General features: G+C 43.2%; 1 protein-coding gene across 1 annotated transcript in view; it reads right to left on the bottom strand.

The window, feature by feature from the left end:
- LOC147122622 (serine/threonine-protein kinase 32B-like) overlaps window positions 1-18,117 on the bottom strand; it is a 559,191-nt gene that overhangs the window by 121,273 nt on the left and 419,801 nt on the right. The window contains exon 5 of the mRNA XM_086007879.1: window positions 12,107-12,144. Coding sequence (XP_085864005.1) covers window positions 12,107-12,144 — 38 coding nt within the window. The remainder of the gene's footprint in view (window positions 1-12,106; window positions 12,145-18,117) is intronic.

The raw sequence follows: 18,117 nt of genomic DNA, 5'->3' as shown, positions 1-18,117 counted from the left end.
TATCGCCCCCCAACACCCCTTCCCCTTCGCCTGGCACCTTCCCATGCAAGTGTAGGAGATGCAACACATGCCCTTATACCTCCCCACTTCCCACTGTCCAGGGCCCCAAAAATCCCTTCCAGGTGAAACAGTGATTTACTTGTACTTCTTGCAATTTAGTATACTGTATTCGCTGCTCACGATGTGGTCTCCTCTACATTGGGGAGACCAAACGCAAATTGGGTGACCGCTTTGCGGAACACCTCCATTCAGTCCGTAAGGGGAACCCCAAGCTTCCAGTCACCTGTCACTTTAATTCATCGCTCCATTCCCACTCAGACCTCACCGTCCTCGGCCTCTTGCATTGTTCCACGGAATCTCAGCGTAAGCTCGAGGAACAGCACCTCATCTTTCAATTAGGCACTTTACAGCCTTCTGGACTCAACATAGAGTTCAACAATTTCAGATCATAACCCCGGCCTCTATCATATGTATATTTTTTATCCACACTTTTGTTCTGTTCTTCTCCCCCACGTGGCAGCTGTCTTCCATTCTGCCAGCACAATTTACACTTCATCGAGAGCCATCCTTTGTTTCTTAACCTGTCCCATTACCATCTCCTTTTTCCTTGAATATCTCTTAATGTCTCTTAACCTCTCCTGCCTTCTATCCTATCACAGACCTTCCCTTTTGTTCTTTCATCTCCCCCATTTCCCAGCCCCTACCCTTGCTTAAAAATCTGTTCCATTTCCTGCTTTTTTCCAGTTCTGACGAAAGGTCATCGACCTGAAACGTTGACTCTGTTTCTCTCTTCACAGATGCTGCCTGACCTGCTGAGTTTCTCCAGCGTTTTCTGTTTTTATTTCAGATTTCCAGCATATGCAGCATTTTCTTTTTGTACACCTTAAAACCTAACTCTTTGACCAAGCTTTTTGTCATCTGTCCTAATATCTTCTTCTGTGGCTCGGTGTCAAAGTTTTTTTGATAACACTCCTGTGAAGTTCCTTCAGATATTTTACTACATTAAAGGTGCTATATAAATGCAAATGGTTGTTGTTGGGATTCTTGCTTGATTCTAAAATCCAGTCAAGGGTATTTTTAAAGGGTAGAGAACTATTTAACTTACTCTCTTAAAAAGGGGAAGGAATGGCTTCCAGGAGAGACTGTTGATGGATTTAGTGGTTCAAGGATAGAGATATTTTAAGAACTCAAAGGGGTATTTTGGTGAAAGGGTGAAAACAGGTGCTAAGTGGGTGCTGTGCTAATAAGACATGCCTGCTTGAAAGGCTGGTTTTAGCATGTAATTTTGGGCCTAATTGCTGATTACCATAATTTCAATTTTCCTGGAGGCGCTAAAACAGACATCTGCAGGTTTAGCACTCAAGTGCTGATTCGAAGAATTTTTCGTGGAGCAGCATTTGTGGGCTCCACGCGCCCACTTCCACTGAAGGCATGGAGTGTGCTGGCTGACATACAACAGCACATTTCAGGAGGGCTCAGGGACCGAGGGAGAAGGCGCACAGGTTCTCTGACGTGGCACTGGAGGAGGAGGTCCAGAAGAGGAGGGATGTCCTGTACCCTCCTCGCCCTCCTGCAGCAGCTGCTGCTGCTCTGCCTGACCTCATGTCCTCCTCCCAACCCAGGGAGACCCCTAGCAAGATGTCGATGACCATGCACTCCCTTTCTCCTGGTGACTCTTATAATGTGTCCAATAAGGTTGGAGTAGTACAGCACTTACTCTTTTTAGGTGAAGTCCTCAGAGAATTTCCAGAATAAATGTTGATAGTGTTGGTGAAGTCTTGACAAAGTGTCTCCCGATGTGTTTCAAAAGCCCTCCAGCAGCAAGTGAACAGTGAAAGCTGAGTATGCCTTTAAGTAGCGCTCAAAATCCTCAGCAACGACTCATTTACTCCTGTTATGCTGGTCGCAGTTAGGAGAGTGTGTTAGTTCCAAGCTTTAGCTACCAAATGCTGTGCAGCCTCTTTAATGAATGCTATCAGGCAATTTAATTGGCAATCAGAACCCAACGATCCTCCTGGCGGCCGTTCCTAGCGTGTGCTTCAACTCATTTACCAAGATGGTGTCTTGCATGAAGCCCAGGCTTAACCGGCGTTGCAGCTTAAGACCCCATCTTGGCCACCTTGGAGGCTCTTTTGCACCTAAAGTATCCAGGGAAAATCGCCCAGGATTTTACTGTTGTTGGTACAAAAGGGATCATTTTCTTACATCTCGCACCCTGCAATGTCTATTGGACCTTGGGCTGGTGAAGCTTCCCACCAGTAGAGTAATGATAGAAAATGATCTAAAAGGTGTCATAATGAGCAAATGTTTTTTTTTAGTTCTACTCTCTCATCACTTTGGCACAGTCACTTGGCAGGCAACAATTTTTGGGGTGACTGTCTCAGGTGACCTTTGAATGAAAATTTCAAGGACAGCTTTGTTGGAGGAGAAACTGAAGATTCAGATTCAAATTCTGTCTCTTGCTTAAATTGAAAGATGGCACAGGCTTTGGTGTTCCAGCTTTTGGCGTTCCAGCTTTTGGCATCCTGAGGGTTGGATCCAGCTGAGAAATGTATAACTGTATTCCCGAACTCCCAACTGGGCTTGTTTAAATGTGTACAGGGTGGACTGCAGCCTGCTAAGATAGTCGTCATGTTTTTATTGATGAAATTGCTTCCAGCATGGCCTGTTGAACCGATCTCTTGAGTTGTGGCCTTGACTGTACTGAACAATAATCTGCCCTTTTGTGCATCTAAGTAAATTGTTGTGTTTTAATCAACTGTGCCCAGCACAACCTCTAAACTTGGCAACCAAAGGGATTAGTATCTGCCCTGGACTAATTTGGTTAGAGGAAGAACACATTGAAAGTATGAACACGCTACACCACCATGTCATCAAACTGACGTCTTTCAGCAAAATTTATGAGGAAAGTGGTTTTAGTCTTCTTGGATAACATTCTGTTATGCCTATTTAGAAATAGCAGACTTTAAGATAAAAAAAATTCTAAATCCCCACCGTCATCATTCTATCTATATTATCCAGTAATAAGATGGAAGGAATGTGTATACTTGATTGGATTACTCTTCTAACAGATCTATTTGGCCCAAGATATATCCACCCAAAGTAATCCAGTTCTATCAGCTGTTGGAGTATTGCCAACAGGGGTTTTAAACTTGGACCAGGACTACTGTATTTAACTTAAAGGTCAATTGTTGCAAATTAAATTGATATTTTTTGAAGTTCTACATTTTAAAACTAATCCAATTTTTGCTTTTGTCATTTTTTTCTTTCTAATGCCTGATTAAATTATTCCATCAGTCACTAGCTTTACCTAAAAATACAGTACATGTTTCACCTTTCAACAGAATTCATTTGGATTGAACTCACGCTGTGCGATTTTAGTAATAAATGCATGAATGTGTTTGAATCAAATTCCTTTGTCCGTTATTGACCAGTTTAAAATAAATGGGATAAGGCTTTTGTTAAAACATTGCCAAAGAAATTTCATACAAATGGTAATTACTAATGCACAGTGTGATTTCAACCCCATTGTTTCTTAATCAGCATGGTAGGCATCTTGCAGAACTAAATCTAATTTTGTTCAATAGCAAAATACTGCAGATGCTGGAAATCCGAAATAACAACGGAAAATGCTGGAAAAACTCAGCAGGCCAGGCAACATCCGTGGAGAGAGAAATAGAGTCAACGTTTTGGGTCGAAACCCTCGAACCTTCTGAATGTTGTATTTGAATTGTCCCACATAGCTTACCGTAGTTGTGATGTGCAATGCACTATGGGAAATAGAGTGCATTGAGTTGAGAAGACTCTCTTGAAAGTGATGGCTGTGAACTGAACTCTGTCTCCTGCGTACTCTTTTAATTGTTATACAAGCAAGGTTATTAAATTCTTGAGATTTAACAAAAGTGGCGACGAGGACGTCTGAACTTACGTGGCTCTGCTGTGCGGAAGATAGTCGGGTTTTACATGTTTAAAACTGTTATTTTTGCCGTGGACAGTTAATTAAAGTGAGGCTGGCTCAAGGATAAAGGAGCTTGAAATGGCAGGAAGATGAGACGGTGTATAAGGTACTAACGACTTGAGGAAGGGGAGGAAAAGCAGTGAGTAAATCGGGAATGACATTTATTCAACTGTGAAACGATCTGTGAATTGAAGCACTAAATAACTGATGGTGATTTTAGTTGAGTTCAACATTGGAAGGATCCTTAGTGAATGATAATTAGGAGCCTGAGAGAAGGAAAATGGCTGGAATTATCGGTAACATTGGACCGTTTGATGAGAATGTTGAACAATGGAGCTCATACACAGAACGATTTGAATACTTCACACAAGCAAATGACATTGGAGGGAACAAAGTAGTACCTACATTGTTAAGTGTGATGGGACCAAAGACTTTCAATCTTTTGCGTACTTTAGTGCATCCAGATAAACCAGGGACTAAACAATATAGCGAAATTGTGGAGATACTAAAAGGGCATTTTTCACCCAAACCCCTAGTCATAGCTGAGAGGTTTAGGTTCCACAGGCGTAACCAGGAAGAAGGAGAAACAGTGACTATGTTTGTAGCTGCACTAAAAAGACTATCAGAGCACTGTGAGTTTAATGACGTGCTAAATAATACTATAAGAGACAGGCTAGTGTGTGGTATGAGAACTGAAGCCATACAGAAGAGACTATTAACGGAGAGTAATCTGACTCTACAAAAGGCCATTGAAATCAGTATTTCCATGGAATTGGCAGCTAAGGAAGCTCAACAGTTGGGTGCAACAGAAAAAGTGCACAAAGTAAGAACAGAGAGCCAAGGGCCATGCTTCCGTTGTGGCAAAACGGGGCATCTTGCGTCTGCATGCTGGTGTGTGGACATGGATTGCCACAGCTGTGGTAAAAAGGGACATATTCAGCGCGCATGCAGAAATAAAAAGGACACAGAGAAAACGTCAAAGATGGAAGGAAGAAAAAAAAATTCAGGACAAAACAGAGGCAAGTGACACTTCAGAGGAGGAACTATTACTGAACGTGCTGACTGTAGCTGGGGATTCGCATGGCTACTGGGTCTCACCCTTGCTAGAGGGGCAGCCTGTGCGAATGCAGATCGATACCGGGGCAGCAGTATCTCTTATGTCAGAGACAGTCTACAAAAAGACATTAAAGCACCTTCCACTTCAGCCAGCTAACATAGCGTTAAAGACATATACCAGTGAAAGAGTAACCGTGAGAGGCATCACTGAGGTCACAGTTCAGTTGAATGGACAAACTAGGAAGTTACCACTCTACGTAGTTAAAGGAGACTACCCCTCCCTGCTGGGACGTTCGTGGATGGAGAGAATAAAATTAGACTGGTCATCAGTCTACATGATGGCACACAATGATCCAGGCTTACCCGCCATCTTAAAGAAACATGCAGAAGTCTTTAATGGAGAACTGGGTAGCATGAAAGATATTACTGTGAAGCTTTGTATTAAGCAGGATAGCAAACCCAAGTTCATGAAGGCACAACGCATACCTTATGCCATCAGACCAAAAGTCGAGGCTGACTTAGAAGCCCTAGTTGAAAGCGGAGTACTAGAACCAGTCAGCGTGCGTGAATGGGCAACGCCCATCGTACCAGTGCTCAAGAAAGGGGGTGGAGTTAGGATATGTGGAGATTTTAAAGTAACTGTTAACCCTGTATTGTCAGTGGAGCAATATTTGCTTCCCCATATTGATGATTTGTTTGCGAGACTTGCTGGGGGCCAGAAGTTTAGCACAATCGACCTCTGTCAAGCCTACCTGCAAATGCATGTGGATGAACAGTCACGAGAAATGCTGACTATTGTGACGCACAAGGGCCTATTTAGGTATCGTTGACTTCCTTTTGGAAATATATCAGCTCCAGCGCTTTTCCAACGTGCTATGGACCAGATCCTTAGTGGATTGCCTGGAGTCCAGTGCTACTTAGATGATATCTTAGTTACTGGGTGTGATGACCAAGACCATCTGCGTAACTTGGATGCAAGACTACAGAGACTGAGGGATTACGGACTCAGAGTTCGCAGGGATAAATGCGATTTTTTTCAGGCATCAGTTGAGTATCTCGGTCATGTGATCGATGCCACAGGCCTTCACAAGGCACCGTCCAAGACCAAGGCAATCGTGGATGTCCCAGCACCTGAAAATATCAGCCAGCTGCGTTCTTTTCTAGGGTTACTGAACTACTATGGACGGTTTGTACCGAACTTAGCCTCGATGCTGAGGCCGCTGCATTGGTTACTATGTAAAGACAAGAAGTGGGAATGGACTAACAAGTGCCAGGAGGCGTTCATGACAGCTCCTGAAGTCAGAGGCTTTGACGCATTTTAACCCTTCATTACCAATACAGTTAGCTTGCGATGCATCGTCATATGGTGTGGGAGCGGTCGTTTCTCATATCATGCCAAACGGAGAAGAGAAGCCGATAGCATTCGCATCTAGGACTTTGAACAGTGCTGAAACTAACTATGCCCAAATAGAACGAGAAGCACTGAGCAGCGTTTTTGGCGTTCGCAAGTTTCACCAATATTTGTACGGGAGACAGTTCACCCTACTAACAGATCACCGCCTTCTCACGACCATCTTTGGGCCACATACAGGGATTCCGTCACTTGCTGCGAGCAGAATGCAAAGGTGGGCGCTGCTGTTGTCTGCACACACATTTGACATTAGATATCGTAAGTCTGACCTGCACGGCAATGCCGACGGTCTTTCCAGGTTGCAGCTGCCTGTCACTAAGCCTATGACGCGTAGCATGGACATCTGCTATTTTCAGCAGGTGGAGAACACGCCTGTTACTTCGACACAGGTCCGACGAAACACCAGAAACGACCCAGTGTTGTCTGCAGTGCTGGACATTATCGTCAGGGGCAAGCTTGACAGCGATGACCCAAGCCTCTTAAGGAGAAACGAACTGTCGGTGCAGTCTGGATATTTGCTGTGGGGGAGGAGAGTGGTTATTCCACCATCGCTATGGAAACCAGTGTTACAGCAACTACACTCCAGACACTGCGGAATGGTTCGTATGAAAGAAATAGTGAGGAGCTACTTCTGGTGGCCGGGTATGGATGGACAGATTGAGGACAAAGCTAAAACCTGTTCCTCATGTCAGAGAGTTCGTAATGTGCCACAGCTTGCACCTCTTCACCCCTGGGACTTTCCGGAGAAAGCATGGCACCGCATTCATGTAGACTTTGCAGGTCCATTCGAGGAGAAAATGTTCCTGGTGGCTGTTGATGCGCACAGTAAGTGGCCAGAGGTTGTTATAATGAGGTCCACCACCGCTGAGAAGACCATCGAGAAGTTAGGTGAGGTGTTCAGCTGATTTGGATCTCCGATGCAACTTGTCTCAGACAACAGTCCACAGTGGGTGTCACAAGAAATGGCTACATTCCTGCAGGTGAATGGCATACAACATATCAGGGCTGCACCATACCACCCTGCGACCAATGGTCTAGCTGAGAGGTTTGTTCAGACCATGAAACACTCTCTAAAGGCATCGCAAGGCCAGGGAACGCTTCATCAGCGCCTGAATAGTTTCCTGTTGAGTTACAGGAATACACCACATGCGACCACAAAAGCATCACCTGCCACTCTGCTGCTCAAAAGAGAGCTATGAACCAACTTCGAACTGCTGAAACCGCCAAAGGTGAAAGACGTGGTACAGTATCAGCAGGACAAGCAGATCAAGCGACGTGAACAACGCTCCAAAGACAGAGTCTTCAGTCCAGGTGAACATGTGTTGGCACGGAACTACAGTGGTGGACCTAAGTGGGTTCCTGCTACTGTTATTGCACAGACTGGTCCAGTATCCTACACTGTACAGCCACCCGAGGACATTGTCTGGAAGAGACACACCGATCACCTTCTATGAAGTGCAGCAACACCCACTGAACCACCAACAGCAGTTTATCTGCCATTGGGTGACGCTGTGGGTCATCCGCCTTCTACACCGAGAGGCTCACTTTCTGAGGAAGCAGCCGCTTCAGTCCCTATCTTATCAGCAAGGGAGACCTGTATACAGGCACCTCAGCCGCCTACACCTGTGTTGATGTCACCTGTGAGAGACAATGAACTGGAGAGCCAGGTTGACCGCCGGTATCCTACCAGAGAGCGGCGGGCCCCTATACGTTTGAACTTATAGTTCAGAGGTTTACCCTTTATCTGGGGCAGAATAATCCCCATGGGTATAGCCATGGTTGGAGGAAGTCTACCCTCACTCCCAGGTTATTGTGTTTTAAAAATTTTGTGGTTCTATTGGGACATCTAATGTAAGAGGGGAGGAGATGTTGTGTATTTTGAATGTTGTATTTGAATTGTCCCACATAGTTTACCGTAGTTGTGATGTGCAATGCACTATGGGAAATAGAGTGCAGGGAGTTGAGAAGACTCTCTTGAAAGTGATGGCTGTGAACTGAACTCTGTCTCCTGCGTACTCTTTTAATTGTTATACCAGCAAGGTTATTAAACTCTTGAGATTTAACAGAAAGTATTGTGCCAATTAAATATAGATTTGTGCTCTTCATTCTCATACAACATGTTAATTCTCGTTGTTTTGGGGCTTTCCCTATAAACAGTACTCTGTGGAATGTTAATGCTCCACATACATAATGTGATTGTCATTATTTCACTGTCATTATTTCACTGTACATTTTTGGTAGTAATAAGGGATGAAAGCAATAATCTTTTAGTACTCGTGAAACATATGAGTTATATATGCTCCTTTACCACTTCCTTTGCAATGGAGAATGTAAATATAATGCATTACTGAATATCTTATTTGCTGGCTCGTTTGAATCTTACCTTTTCTTTCTCTAAACAAAATAATCCATTTTGCATTATCTTTTCAAGGGTATAGTTTCATTCTATTGGAAAAAATATAGTCACTGCTAAATTTCAAATGATAACTGACCTTTGGTTTTCAAAATGCTCTACACAAAATGTTTTGCTCTGCCAACCTGCAACTTGATCCAAGTGCCTTTAATGAACTCTAGTCACTGAGTTAATCCAATTGCTATTTTCTTCAGTAGGGCTACATCTGCCACTGATTCTTAAATGTCAACATTATCTTTCAGTGGCGGCTGGTGACCTTTTTGACAGGTAAGCACAGCTATAGATGCCTAACCATCCAGCATGTTACCATGGCAATGGGCCCTTCATGTATGTGCAATGTGTTTTATTTTCTTGTCCATAGCTATCTTTCATTATACGAAGAAAGCCAGGTCAAAGAAAAGAGTAAGAGGGAATCCAGTAAACAGACGGGTGGAGAGGAAGCCAATAATCTCTTTTTCAAAGCCAGCTCCTTTGCTTGAACTTGTCCTTCCCGATTTGCTCATTGTAAACCTCCACCCCTCTCTCTATTTTACCAGCCTAGACCTCTCTCTCCCAGCACACATTTCCCCCCCCCCACTACACCTTGGCTCGGAGTTGGCCCCACCACTCATCTGGCCGCCCTTCTTACGGCATCCCACCTCCACGACGTGGAGCCCGGCCCCACTGCTCGGCTCCATCTTGCTCACCCGGGCCTCGAGCTGCTGCCGACTTCCCTCGCCCGCACACACACACGCACACAATTCTAGGTGAGGCAGTGCCTCACTTGCCTCACCCCACGAGGCCGTGTCTGCTAACTTTCAAACATAGAAACATAGAAGGTAGGAGCAGGAGTAGGCCATTCAGCCCCTCGAGCCTGCTCCGCCATTCAATGCGATCATGGCTGATCATCCAAATTCAGTACCCTGTCCCTGCCTTCTCCCCATATCCCTTGATCCCCTTAGCCTTAAGAAATATATCTAACTCCTTCTTGAATATAATAGAAACAATCAGTTCAGTGCCATTTATTGAACTCTATCAGCTTTCAGCCAAATGACAGTGATTGCTTATTTTGGACAGCTCCTTTAATTTTCTATTTTAAAAATCATTCCAATTTACTGATCATGACATTTAGGTTACTCATTCATTTCTATTTGCTATTAACCTTACATTTCTAGTTTTATTTTATGACCAGATCTTTGTCTGCTTCAATTCTGAATGAAGCCGTACCCTTATTACTTTTTTTTTAAATCACAGTCCTCTCACTTTAAATAACACACTAATATCACCAGAAAGGGCATTTGGGACTGGCTAAAAATGTCAATCTTTCTTCTTTAAAATTTCCAAAATGCATTTCCTACATTGCCAGCAGCTTCAGACTTCCTCTGCGAGCCATTTTTTAATAAAGTTTTCAGCTCACATACTACAACACTGGCACAAACCCCAGTATTACAGTAATTCCCCTTGTGAGATGACCCATGAATTACTAGGATGCCTTGCCAGCACTGTCTGCCAGCATTCCCTGGGCTTTGGCTGCGGGTATTAGTGGACTGAACAGATGTCTTCTCTGTCTCCCATCTTCCACAACTAACATCCAAGTATTTCATACTACCTTAATCTATCCTTTACACCTTTTTTGGTTATGTTCCCTCATAATTTTTTTCTATTTTATTTTAAGATGCTAAATAATTTTCCAAAATAGTACAAATATGGTAACAAAACTCAAAACATTTCTGTCTAATGTTTAACTTGGCATTGTCTTCTTTAATTCTGTCGTAGTACGTAAGGAGTTAAAAACCACCTTCACTTACAGAAATTGTATCTAAGATTAACTAGATACAATTTTGTGATGGTCTGTTGGCTGGCCACCAGGCAACTTGTTTGAGGAAGGAGCCAAGCCACTCAATTCAAATATAAACATTGGATGGAATTTGTTCAGATACATACCTGATTGCCAGACCGCCTTATTCCATTTATGCATTTGAGTGGTGGAGCTGTAGATCAGTGCTCAGCCACAAGTATTAAGCCAAGAATGTGCTAATTGCAAACACTATTCTACAAATGGAGGTGTGGCAATTCTGACAAATAAAAACTGTGATTTACACCATTTTGGCTCCGTGGCGGTTTTGCCATTAAAAATACTTTGAAAGTCATGTAGTCAAGGTGCCATGCCATAGTTTTCTAAAGTATATGAAAGCATGTTGAAATGATCATGCCTTTCCCTAATAGCTCAATTGTACAATGCAATTTATATGTTACACTTCAAGATTTTTTGACTATTTTTCCACAGAAAGGGTTTGGAAAAAGATTACTTTTAAATGTTGAGTCTTAAAAGCAAAGTGTATCCATGCAAGTTTTTAATAAAAGCATTGAAATTATAGATAGTTAAAATGATAATGAGATAAGCTTTGATGTTGTTTTCTCATACACTGTAAATAATCGGCAATTTATTCGCCTGTCAATTGCTAAACACCTCACTTCCACTGTGTTGGCGAGTCACTGTACTCCTCAGGTTGTGAACAGAGGAGGATAAAAATAAAAGCAGAGAGAGACACGGACAAGCAGTCAGATCCAGCAAAGTCTGCAAGAAGGTTAGAATGCAGCAGAGTAATTAGAAGTTACTAAAGTCACGCAGAACAAGCCACTGACGTGAGCAAGCATGGCATGTTCATTGTTTGTATTATTACACAAGACAAGTTGTATTGATTGCATGAAGTGAATCTCATCATAAATGTTGTTCCGTTTGTTCAGTCACTGTGAAATAAGATAACTTAATGATGCATAATGGTCTCATCCTACCATGACATTAAAGAAGCGCATGTACAAAAGGCACAAATATTCAGTACAGATCACAAGGGGTACTATTTGTTACACCCCTGGGTTACACTATTGTACAGTTTGATAATAGGCAGTACAGGAACACCCCTAAATATAAGATGTTTAAACCAATTACGGGAAGCAGTGCTGTATCCAAGAGAATAGCTAAGACAGACCCTAAACTTGTAACAGTATAATATGACAATACTACAGTGGGAGAGGAAGAGGATACATCATTAAAATATAAGGATTGATATGGATATTCTTGATGTCAAAGAATTTGAAATTAAATAAAACAATCTTGAAGTTACACTTTGCAATAATAGTGTAATCATCTGAAATTCCTTTTACTGATATTTTAGTGGAACTGTTAATCTGTTGTTATCCCACAGCATAATTTGAAAGACAATGGGGGTAAATGTCTGTCTTCATCACCCAGGGTTCAAGTCAAGAAAAACAAGATTTAACAACTTACCATGTTCATCAAGAAGAATATTGTCAGGCTTGATATCCCTAAAACAGAAATGTAGAAACAGAGGCTATTAGTTACTAATGGAAGCAAAGTTTCTCAATTATATTGCTTAATTACATCTGTGCCATTCCTAGCTCTATGATGAAAGTAATATCAAGCTTTAAATATTGTGCTAGATTGGAAAACCTTTTAGAAAATCACAATTGTGTTTTAGGTACCATTGGCATTTCTCCCATGAAAGTTGATATTGGAGCAGTTCTTTTTAATAGGCTCTCTTTTTCCAATCTATTCCTGTTCTGCTTAGGTTCTATAACTGCTTCACTTCTATTTTCACGGTATGTTTAAAAACAAGCCAACAGTAATGAATAACTAAAAATTGTTCCCCAAAGGTTATTCCAAAAGCACACATATAATTAAAATTAACATTCACGCCACAGAAGTGCCAGGCAGTGACTATCTCCAACAAGCGAGAGTCTAACCACGGGCCCTTGACATTCAATGGCATTACCATCGCCAAATCCCCCACCATTAACATCCTGGGGGGTCACCACTGACCTGAAACTTAACTGGATCAGACACATAAACACTGTGGCTACAAGAGCAGATCAGAGGTTAGGTATTCTGTGACGAGTGTCTCACCTCCTGACTCCCCAAAGCCTTTCCACCATCTATAAAGGCACATGTCAGAAGTGTGATGGAATACTCTCCACTTGCCTGGATGAGTGCAGTTCCAACAACACTCAAGAAGCTCGACCATCCAGGACAACATCTAGGCACCCCATCCACCACCTTAAACATTCACTCCCTCCACCATCAGCATACCGTGGCTGCAGTGTGTACCATCTACAAGATGCACTGCAGCAACTCGCCAAGGCTTCTTCGGCAGCACCTCCCAAACCCGCGACCTCTTCCACCTAGAAGGACAAGGGCAGCATGGGAACACCACCACCTCCAAGTTCCCCTCCAAGTTACACAACATCCTGACATGGAAATATATCGCCGTTCCTTCATCGTCGCTGAGTCAAAATCCTGGAACTCCCTCCCTAATAGCACTGTGGGAGTACCTTCACCACACGGACTGCAGCAGTACAAGGCGGCGGCTCACCACCACCTTCTCGAGGGCAATTAGGGATGGGCAATAAATGCTGGCCATGCTAGCGATGTCCACATCCCAGGAACAAATTTTTAAAAATACCCAGGGCTTCCTTTATATTAATTCAAAATGGGCTTTGGTGCAAAAAATGCCGACACCCAAACTGCACTTTTAGCCCATTCCCCCATCTTATTAATATCCCCTTGCAGCTTACTTTGAAAAACTGCCCTTAACTTCTGTTCAAATAATTTCCATAAGCATGCTCATATTTTAAATTACAATTGCAACAACATCTCTGGGCTCAAAACTTACAAAAATAGCCTTGCATAAAAGGAGCTGCCAAAGTGATCTGAAACAAAAATCTTCACTTAAATTTCTGATTCAATTTACAGGATTTCCAAATCACCAGTCACCTTTAAATTATCCTGTCAGTGCAGAGCAGTCAGTTCTCCTTGCAACACCTCCTTTTTTACCGGATCCACTACTGCAGTAATGCCCAGCACACCCCCAGAAAGAATCATGGGGAATTCCGCTTGTGCTGATTTAGATTCCATTATAAGAGCTTCATCTGCCTGTGTTACACCTCCTCCGCCCGCCTCTCCCTGCACTCACTACCGCCACCACCCCCCAAGCCCGGAAGGACCCTTCTGACACTCTATGGCCAGAGGCCTGGTGATCAGGTTCTCCGACAAATTGTTCCCCACCCCACTCCGATGCCCCCCACACCCCCCGCACTGTGCCGCTGCTGGCAATGAGAAAATATACGCTATTGTGTCAGTTCCAGACAGCATTCCTTTCCTGAGCTTCTTGCAAATGGTCTTCATTCTAGTATCTGTTTGTAGCATATAACCCCCATCTTTGGCCTATTCGGGAGGGAGGCGGGGAGGGGGAAGTGTATATGATCTGTTCCAAGTTTTACGGGACATCTAAAACTAAATCACATTATCCAGACTAATAACATAAAATTATGCAGCTCTATTTTCTTAGTCATGCTTAATTTGTAAATTAACAAAAGGTATATTAAATATACTTGACATTGCAGGGCACAAAACCACTTTAAAACCCCACAGGTAATGCCTGTCAAAAGCTTTTAGTTACACATGTAATTCACCATACATATTTGTCAGTTCAAATATGTTGTAGGACAATACAATCTTTCCACTGAGTGCTATTTTTGAACACTGAAATACATCAGATTTTGTTTTTTAGTGAACATCTGCTGCAGAGAGAATAAACACATTGTGACTTGCACTCCCTGGAGATACTAAACCAGCTGAGTTACGGCTGTTGGTAGCTCGAAAATCAACAGTGAAACATCAAATGGATTTAGGGGTTGCTTCAAAATGTTTTACTCCTATTCAATATGTATATTGGCCCAGAAATTCGTGTCGGGGGCTTCCCGCGGGTGCAAGCCCCCGACCTACACTTACCTAGCGCGCCGGCAGTTGAGGCCTGGGCCTGCGTGGATTTCCTGTCTGTGGCCCGGTCCAGCTCCCGGCGCGCTGTGCTTGCGTGATCCAGCGGCGTAGTTAGTTCGATGCATCCGCTGGGATCACGTGAGCCATGGGCAACCAATCGGAGGAGGGAAAAGTCCATTCATGAGATTGACAGAAAGAACTGTCAAACTAATGAAAACTCCGGCCCCCAAAACAGTACTTACCCTTCAAATAAATATTTTTTAAAAATCACACTTTTTAAATAAACTATAAATAACATTAAGTAACTATTTTAAACAATAATTTAAATTTTTGAAAAAAATAATTTTATAAAAAAACGGGGCTAAAAATACACTTAACTTACTTTAAAGTATTTAAAAATAATAAACCTGTGGAAAAAAATTCTAATTTTAATTAATTGACCATTTACCTTTTAAAATGAGTCCTTACGCCTGGTTTTTAAATGTGTAAAATGTAGAGGCCTTCACGCACGGAAAAACCTGTAAAAAAAAAGGAAGTTCAACGCGCACGCGCAGACTCCCGCGCGCACGCGTTCGACCTCTGAACCCCTTCGTTCAGAGGATCGGAAATGCCGGTTTCCCGCGCATGCGTAGTGCATGCAAGAAACCGGCACTTCCATCGGGTCCACGCGTGAGTACACCGTGCTTACTCACGCGTTGGGACCCGAATTTCTGGGCCGTTGCGGTTATCCCCTTTTATCTGTGAAAATGGACTCGCCAACTATATGTGGCACCTGTCTCCGACATAGGTCTATTTGGGTCCACCTGAGTTCATTCAAATCTGTCAGCTGTCGGAAGGCACCTATTACATAGTTAGAGTATCCCATTTATTTTTTGCCAGCCTCCAAGGCTAAGCCACTGGAAGTATGGTGGGGCAGGGCTTCTGCTGGTCTGGTGTCAGGAACGCTGACCCTGCCCTAGCTTCTGAGGCCTGCCTCGTTTTAATAAGGTGGGCTAGCTCTTGGCATTGCAAATGCCTCTCATTATGGGAGCTCATCCATTTGGGAGCAGGCAACAATAGCATGCTGCTGCATTATCTAAATGCTTAAAGGGCCTGGCATCCTTCCAATACTTTTGGTGGCACCGAAGAAATATCCACCTACAAAGACACGGGAAATGTCTGCTGCGGGGCACTGCTCTGCAGTTTGCTCATTCCAATGTGGAAGTGCTACTCCAGGAGGTTTGGCAAAGAAGGAGGCTCTGTTTGAGAACAACAGTGGGAAGCATCCCGAGTGGAGGGTGGTAGCCAGGACAGTTAGTGCCAATGCAGCCATTGCAGTGTATGAAGAAGTTTAGTGACCTTACCAGGTCAGGCAAGCTGAGAGGTATCATTCACCCCTTCTAAGGATGTAGTGGACTCAGCATGCCTGCACCTCGCTCTCACTGTTAAAGTACTTAAATGGCTTACCATCAATGCCGGGGAAATAGCGTACTGCTTTTTACACCCCCCGCCTTCACCTGCAATTGTTCATTCAATTATATCCTTACATGTTGTTGTGCCACTAAAAGCCTTAAAGAATATAATTGTTTGGTGCATGCACCTGTCGTCACACCCATTATTGTCTTAATGCTACCACCTAGTGTTGATTGTATCGAATGGTGACTAAAGGTCATTATCATTTTTTGTGTTTTTTTTTAAAGGACATAACAGCACTGGTGGTAGGTGATGGTTCCCCCAAACCTCCACCTAAACAGATATCTACTGGGCGAACACGGCTCCCCTCTGCAGCCATGGCTCATAGCCTGACTAAGACGCATGAACACAGAGCAGCAGAATGTGAATACGATGCCTCAACCAGAATTACTGCAGAGCTTACTGCTGGGATACTAAAGTAAAGATTCTGCTGTTTGGACTGCTGAGGTGTGGTGCTCCTCAATAGCCCAGCAAAAATGTCCAAAATAATCATGGTCCTGCTGCAAATTGTATTACAGTATAAAGTTAGGCAAAGAAGAGTAAGCATGTAATAGAATGAAAAGGTACAGCAATAGCAAAGGAGAAAGATAGAAAAAGGAAGAGGAAATGGAAGGAACAAAGGTCGAGCCAGCAGGATTCACACAGTAGGCACTTACTGATAACTGTTTCCAGTAATTCATCAGTGATAACTGCTTCCAGGAAATCCAACCCATGGATGAGTTTTACAGACGAACAAAACACTACACAGTAAGATACGTTTCCACTTCTGTGCTCCCCCTATTACTTGGTTTGGTGTGACAATCTCAATTCCTTTGACTGTTACTAAATACTCAATTTTGTGTTTTAAAATGAAACTGCTCCAGGAGAATCTCAATTGTTGCTGTTGCTCTAATCGAAGAAAAAACAAGCTGTGAAATACAGTTCTGTGAACCACTTATCTGAAATACTTTCAGACAGCAGTAAACCCAAAATGATCATCCTGAGCCCACTTACATACGATAGCAAAAGGAAGAACTTGCAGTTATACAGCGCCTTACTGCTAGTGCTCAGGCGTGGCTCAGTTAGTAGCACCCTCGCTTCTGAGTCATGAAGGTTGTGGGCTCCAGTGACTTGAGCACAAAAATCTAGGCTGACACTCCAGTGCTAGCGCTGAGGGAGTGCTGCTCTGTCAGAGGTGCCATCTTTCAGGCTGAGGTGTTAAACCGAGGCCCTGTCTACTCTCTCATGTAGATATAAAAGATCCTGCAGCATTATTTCGAAGAAGAGCAGGTGAGTTATCCCTGGTGTCTTGACCAATATTTATTCCTCAATCAACATTACTAAAACAGAATATCTGGTCATTGAACAACCCCCAGCGATGGAAATTTTACCTGATGAAAGCCTTCCCCCAGGAGCTAATTGCAACTGGGCAATCTGGAAATGCCTTAACAGACTTAGGACCGGTGTAGGTTGCTCAAAGGTGTCACTAAGCAAATGGGGATATTCAACCAGCCCGACAACTTGTGAATGTGGAACTGAGGCACAGACTATGCAACATCTCCTGCAATGCCCATCGTTAGAGGAACCCTGCACTGGTGCAGATCTTGCCGAATCTAACAACAAGGCGCAAAAATGTGTCCAGTCTGGCTGGGCTATGTATAGACTGTCCGTGGACACGATAAGAAGAAGAATCCCATTACTGTTTGTGGGATCTTGCTGTGGGCAAATTGGCTGCTGCATTTCCTACATTACAACAGTGATTACACTCCAAAAAATACTTCATTGGCTGCAAAGCACTTTGGGACGTCCGGTGGTCATGAAAGGCGCTATATAAATTCAAATATTTTTATTACATCTCTCAGGATGCTCCAAAGCATGTCACATACAATGAATTAAGTCACCTTTGTTCTGTAAGCAATGCAGCAGCCATTACTGTAGCATGCAGCAAAATCCCACAAACAGCAAGTATTGTGGATGAGTGGCCAATTTGACCTTTTCTTGGTGGTTCTAGCTGAGGAAGGAATGTTGGTCAGGACACTAAGAACTTCCTGCTCTTCTCCAAGCAGTGACAT

Source organism: Somniosus microcephalus, chromosome 2 (genome assembly GCF_052327205.1).
Source record: "Somniosus microcephalus isolate GS21.2 chromosome 2, FLI_Smic_1.0, whole genome shotgun sequence".
Taxonomy (NCBI): Eukaryota; Metazoa; Chordata; class Chondrichthyes; order Squaliformes; family Somniosidae; genus Somniosus; species Somniosus microcephalus.
The sequence above is the reverse complement of the archived record's forward strand: the minus strand, read 5'-3'. Positions and strand labels throughout refer to the sequence as shown.